General features: G+C 41.9%; 1 protein-coding gene across 1 annotated transcript in view; it reads right to left on the reverse strand.

Annotated features, from left to right (window-relative positions):
• LOC110443179 (ras-GEF domain-containing family member 1B-like) overlaps positions 1–2,724 on the reverse strand; it is a 99,459-nt gene extending 96,735 nt beyond the window's left edge. The window contains exon 1 of the mRNA XM_021487223.1: positions 1,952–2,724. Coding sequence (XP_021342898.1) covers positions 1,952–2,044 — 93 coding nt within the window. The 5' untranslated portion in view covers positions 2,045–2,724. The remainder of the gene's footprint in view (positions 1–1,951) is intronic.
• Positions 2,725–6,659: the final 3,935 nt, after the last annotated feature.

Here is a 6,659-nt window from a genome sequence, read left to right on the forward strand (position 1 = left end):
AGCCGAGGTTATCATACTATGTGGCAAAGCCGAGGTTATCATACTATGTGGCAAAGCCGAGGTTATCATACTATGTGAATCGGTTTAGGCTGAGTATATTTATACATAGATGACTTCACTATTCTGTCTCTGACAACCGTATTTATTACGTTTCGTCGACAAATTACATTATAACCTGTCTTTGGGGTCAATCGGTACGAATCACTTAGCATTCATCAAACATGGTTCTATATTTATAACACCGAAACGAAAATAAAATATTGAGATATGTGCAAAATTATACCATATTGGCAATATACAGGGACAAGATCTGAACTTACAGTCGACACAAATTGTACAACATCAGCAACAGACAAGGAAATGATTTGAACTCTAGGTCGACACAAATTGAAGAGACCAGAAACTGCGGAGACCCATGAGCAAAATATAAACATCGTTAACTCTCACTAAAATGGAGACAAAGCCATGTGTTCCAGAAGGATAGGCGTTTCCGGCGCCACATGTGGCATCTTTATTGTGGATCCCAGAAACACGGGCTGGTCAGTATGTTGACCACTGTGTCTGCACAACTGACCATTGTCCTGTTTATCGTGTCTATATCTGACCAATATCCTAGTCTGATGGACAGATATGTGCGTATAGGTATAACATATGTCAAATAGTTTTCATTGTCGAATTAACTTTGGTCAACAGATTATGTAACAAGTCTGATTTATAGGACCTGCATTCTGACTGTGAAATTACATCTTAGAATGATTTAATTTGTGTGTCGCCATAACTTAAGATCTATAAGAGATGCAGTGACTCATCAACAGGTGAGAAATGGTCAGGTAGATATAAGTGTAATCTCATAAGAGTTTTATCTACAGGTAAGTAATACAGGTGATGGAGATTTTAATCTAGCATATAATGTAGTCACCGGACTAGCAAACGTAATAACGCTCTCCTCGTCAATTCACATTTCCTGTAGTGAAGAAGCGACCATTGTCTGATCTGTACGTCAGTGTGGTTTACCTGTTATATTCTACCTAAAGTAAAACTTTTGTTCCTTTGACCCTGCATGTAAGTAACAGTCTACTTATATACGACCAGAACACTATGTTATCTTTACATCAATGACACTGCCTTTAACGTACGCCCCATGAGATCCTTTGATAACAGTGTAAGGCCGAACATTGAAATCGTATTAATCAGATGAAACCGTGACATTTTCAAATAGCAGCTATAGCGTACCATTAAGGACCTCGTATCTGGAAAGGACCATGTTTAGCCAGATGGTAGTTCTAAAGTCATAAATCACACTAAACCATTTAACAGGTAATAGTGCTCACCTGGAAGTTAGTTACCTGTCATCACTGTGGTCAGACCTGTATCATGTCATAACAGAGCGATTTTACCGGTCTTTATGTATAGGTAACAAGATGAATGGCGACCGTCTAAATTGTACCTATAACGTACAAATGACTGGGTCCTATCATAGATCGCGTGTCAACCAAACGTAGTTATCTATACAATGGGTTGCATACCTGCCTTTGTCTGGAGGTTTTTGTTAAATGAGGAAAACAATAAAATGATACAGAGAGATATGTATCCGATTTATGTCGTTAATTCTTATAGTTCTATCTCCTACTTAAACAGGCTATTGCCATAGGGTTTTTTCTGGTCATTGATGATCGGTGACTATAAATATCAGCGTATATTACATAGTTATGTATCTATTAATCATATCATGCATGCGATACCTTCATCTGATATCAGATGTTCCTTACCTGGGGTTAGCATTGTCAAATTAACACACATGAAACCTGTAGCCTATCCCAGGTAAGATCAATACATGTGTATTGGGTACATATTTGAACTTTGTATATCGTATATCGTGAATCTCACACGAAGTTTGATTTGAATAATCTTTACATAGCGATTAAATTTAATTACAGGTAAATATACCTACCTCTAGTTGAATTCCAAATAAATCAGCGTTCGGTTCATACTTTGGTACACGGTCAGTTTCACTGACGTCACTCGGAATCTTCTTTTCTTCCATATTGTTGTTATGTCATTTTAAACTCACATTGAGAAGTTGTTCTCCGTAACTAACAGATGATGAACGTGTATATGTCTATGTAGCTTGTTTACACCCAGCTGGTGGATCAGTTACTATCTATATACACACAATTCACACATAAGGTATAAAACCTATTATGTTACGTTATCGGTTGTGTTTGGATCAATAAAAACCACGAAGTTGATGCATTCCAATATACACAGTGATGAAAACATATTGCTGTTGACTTTTACCGCATAGCATCGTAAGGAAGGAGACAAAAATAAGGTACATCTATATTGAGCATAGAGGGACTCCGTTTGACATAATAAAACATAATAATCCGAACGGTTCCGCCGTCTGACTCGTCTGCTTGAAGAGCGACGGCATCTGTCGGCTCTATCCAACGAGCGCTGTATACAAGGATGCACGAAACATTGAACTGACGGCCGATTAGGCCAGTGGAGATAAAACAAATTATGTGTCCGTATATAGCCTGTCAGCCGGGTTGTTGTCTGTACACAACCTCTATCAATACACACCAATCACAATAGATCACCGCATACCACCGCTTTGTTCGTCCCTCCCGACTCTAAAGCTGTCGCCTTTTGTTTACAACACAGGTATTTACTATTTAGACGAAAAGCGTGCAGATCTCCGAGTTCGTGTTTTACGTCGTCCCTCGTCATAACCTTCCGTGTACTTTTCTGCGGGACGGTGTAATACACATATAAGTATTAACACATACGTGCTTTTGTCTATCTCGCCAAAAGAGCAGTTACACGTTAAACGGAATTTGTTATTTATGGTTTACACTTATAAAAAAATGAATAATGCAGATATCTATAAATTATCAATGGAATGCATTATCAGCCGTACACAGGCCGTTGTAATCGATACACGGTGCACGCAAGGTGTTCTAACGCACACGCGAGTCGCTAGACCTTTTGTGTCAAATATTTTTTTTATCTTCTACGAGTTATGAACGTTCAAAGGAGAAAATGTAATTAGTGTACCAAGAATAGACCTGATATCGTTTAACACTTAACAAATGCCTTCTGTAACGTATACCACGTGAGTGCTATTTAAACGGATACGACGAAAAGAAGCGAAAATTAATAGCTATTTTTATTCAAACGTTGCATAATGATGTAAAAATGTAAGAAAACTTGTAGTATTCACAAATGTAAATTGTTTTGTATGCTGGTTTATAATAATTAACACATTAACACAGAAAAATGTTCAACAGTAAATAAAATTAAGATGGTATGTAGTTTTTAAGAAAAGCAGCGCTTTACTTATAACATGAATGTAACAAACACACAGATAAACGTTATTGAATCTTTAAAAATAGCAACAGTATGCCAAAAAATGAAACACACTGCATCATACAGCTGTCTCGTCCTTCTAGGACTCACTGCATCAAAGAACTGTTTCGTCCTTCTAGGACTCACTACATCATACAGCTGTTCCGTCATTCTAAGACTCACTCCATCATACAGCTGTCTCGTCCTTCTAGGACTCACTGCATCATACAGCTGTTCCGTCCTTCTAGGACTCACTACATCATACAGCTGTCTCATCCTTCTAAGACTCACTACATCATACAGCTGTTCCGTCCTTCAATGACTCACTGCATCATACAGCTGTTCCGTCCTTCTAGCCCTCACTGCATCATACAGCTGTTCCGTCCTTCTAGGACTCACTACATCATACAGCTGTCTCGTCCTTCTAAGACTCACTGCATCATACAGCTGTTTCGCCCTTCTAGGACTCACTGCATCATACAGCTGTTTCGTTCTTCTAGGACTCACTACATCATACAGCTGTTCCGTCCTTCTAGGCCTCACTACATCATACAGCTGTTCCGTCCTTCTAGGCCTCACTACATCATACATCTGTCTCGTCCTTCTAAGACTCACTGCATCATACAACTGTTTCGTCCTTCTAGGACTCACTACATAATACAGCTGTTCCGTCCTTCTAGGACTCACTACATCATACAACTGTCTCGTCCTTCTAGGACTTACTACATCATACAGCTGTCTCGTCCTTCTAGGACTCACTCCATCATACAGCTGTCTCGTCCTTCTAGGACTAACTACATCATACAGCTGTATCGTCCTTCTAGGACTCACTACATCATACATATGTCTCGTCCTTCTAGGACTCACTACATCATACAACTGTCTCGTCCTTCTAGGACTTACTACATCATACAGCTGTCTCGTCCTTCTAAGACTCACTGCATCATACATCTGTTTCGTCCTTCTAGGACTCACTACATCATACAACTGTCTCGTCCTTCTAGGACTTACTACATCATACAGCTGTCTCGTCCTTCTAGGACTCACTTCATCATACAGCTGTTTCGTCCTTCTAGGACTCCCTGCATCATACAGCTGTTTCGTCCTTCTAGGTCCTTCTAGGACTCACTGCATCATACAGCTGTCTCGTCCTTCTTGGACTCACTGCAACATACAGCTTTTTCGTTCTTCTAGGACTCACTACATCATACAGCTGTGTCGTCCTTCTAGGACTCACTGCATCATACAGCTGTTTCATCCTTCTAGGACTCACTCCATCATACAGCTGTTCCGTCCTTCTAGGACTCACTGCATCATACAACTATTTCTTCCTTCTAGGACTCACTACATCATACAGCTGTTTCAGCTGCCTCGTCCTACTAGGACTCACTACATCATACAGCTGTTCCGTCCTTCAATGACTCACTGCATCATACAGCTGTTCCGTCCTTCTAGGACTCACTGCATCATACAACTATTTCTTCCTTCTAGGACTCACTACATCATACAGCTGTGTCGTCCTTCTAGGACTCACTGCATCATACAGCTGTCTCGTCCTTCCAGGACTCACTACATCATACAGCTGTTTCGTCCTTCTAGATCTCACTACATCATACAGCTGTCTCGTCCTTCTAAGAATCACTACATCATACAGCTGTCTCGTCCTTCTAGGACTCACTACATCATACAGCTGTCTCCTCCATTCTAGGACTCACTGCGTCATACAGCTGTCTCGTCCTTCTAGGACTCACTACATCATACAGCTGTCTCGTCCTTCTAGCACTCACTACATCATACAGCTGTCTCCTCCATTTTAGGACTCACTGCGTCATACAGCTGTCTCGTCCTTCTAGGACTCCCTATATCATACAGCTGTCTCGTCCTTCTAGGACTCCCTATATCATACAGCTGTCTCGTCCTTCTAGGACTCGCTATATCATACAGCTGTCTCGTCCTTCTAGGACTCACTTCATCATACAGCTGTCTCGTCCTTCTAGGACTCGCTATATCATACAGCTGTCTCGTCCTTCTAGGACTCCCTATATCATACAGCTGTCTCGTCCTTCTAGGACTCACTGCATCATACAACTGTTTCGTCCTTCTCGGACCTCATACAGCTGTTTCGTCCTTCTAGGACTCACTGCATCATACAGCTGTCTCGTCCTTCTAGGACTCGCTATATCATACAGCTGTCTCGTCCTTCTAGGACTCACTGCATCATACAGCTGTCTCGTCCTTCTAGGACTCGCTATATCATACAGCTGTCTCGTCCTTCTAGGACTCACTACATCATACAGCTGTCTCGTCCTTCTAGGACTCGCTATATCATACAGCTGTCTCGTCCTTCTAGGACTCACTACATGATACAGCTGTTTCGTCCTTCCTGGACTCACTACATCATACAGCTGTTTCGTCCTTCTAGGACTCACTACATCAAACAGCTGTTCCGTCCTTCTAGGACTCACTATATCATACAGCTGTTTCGTCCTTCTAGGACTCACTGCATCATACAGCCGTCTCGTCCTTCTAGGACTCACTGCATCATACAGCCGTCTCGTCCTTCTAGGACTCACTGCATCATACAGCTGTTCCGTCCTCTAGGACTCACTACATCATACAGCTGTCTCGTCCTTGTAGGACTCACTGCATCATACAGCTGTCTCGTCCTTCTAGGACCCACTACATCATAAAGCTGTTTCGTCCTTCTAGGACTCACTGCATCATACAGCGGTTTCGTCCTTCTAGGACTCACTGCATCATACAGCCGTCTCGTCCTTCTAGGACTCACTGCATCATACAGCTGTCTCAGCTTTTTCGCCCTTCTAGGACTCTCTGCATCATACAGCTGTCTCGTCCTTCTAGGACCCACTACATCATAAAGCTGTTTCGTCCTTCTAGGACTCACTGCATCATACAGCGGTTTCGTCCTTCTAGGACTCACTGCATCATACAGCCGTCTCGTCCTTCTAGGACTCACTGCATCATACAGCTGTCTCGTCCTTCTAAGACTCACTGCATCATACAAGTGTCTCAGCTTATTCGTCCTTCTAGGACTCACTGCATCATACAGCTGTCTCAGCTGTTTCGCCCTTCTAGGACTCACTGCATCATACAGCTGTCTCGTCCTTCTAGGACTCACAGCATCATACAGCTGTTTCGTCTTTCTAGGACTCACTACATCATAAAGCTATTTCGTCCTTCTAGGACTCACTTCACCATACAGCTTTTTCATCCTTCTAGGACTCACTCCATCATACAGCTGTCTCAGCTTTTTCGCCCTTCTAGGACTCACTGTATCATACAACTGT

Source organism: Mizuhopecten yessoensis, unplaced genomic scaffold (assembly GCF_002113885.1).
Source record: "Mizuhopecten yessoensis strain PY_sf001 unplaced genomic scaffold, ASM211388v2 scaffold716331, whole genome shotgun sequence".
Lineage (NCBI taxonomy): Eukaryota > Metazoa > Mollusca > Bivalvia > Pectinida > Pectinidae > Mizuhopecten > Mizuhopecten yessoensis.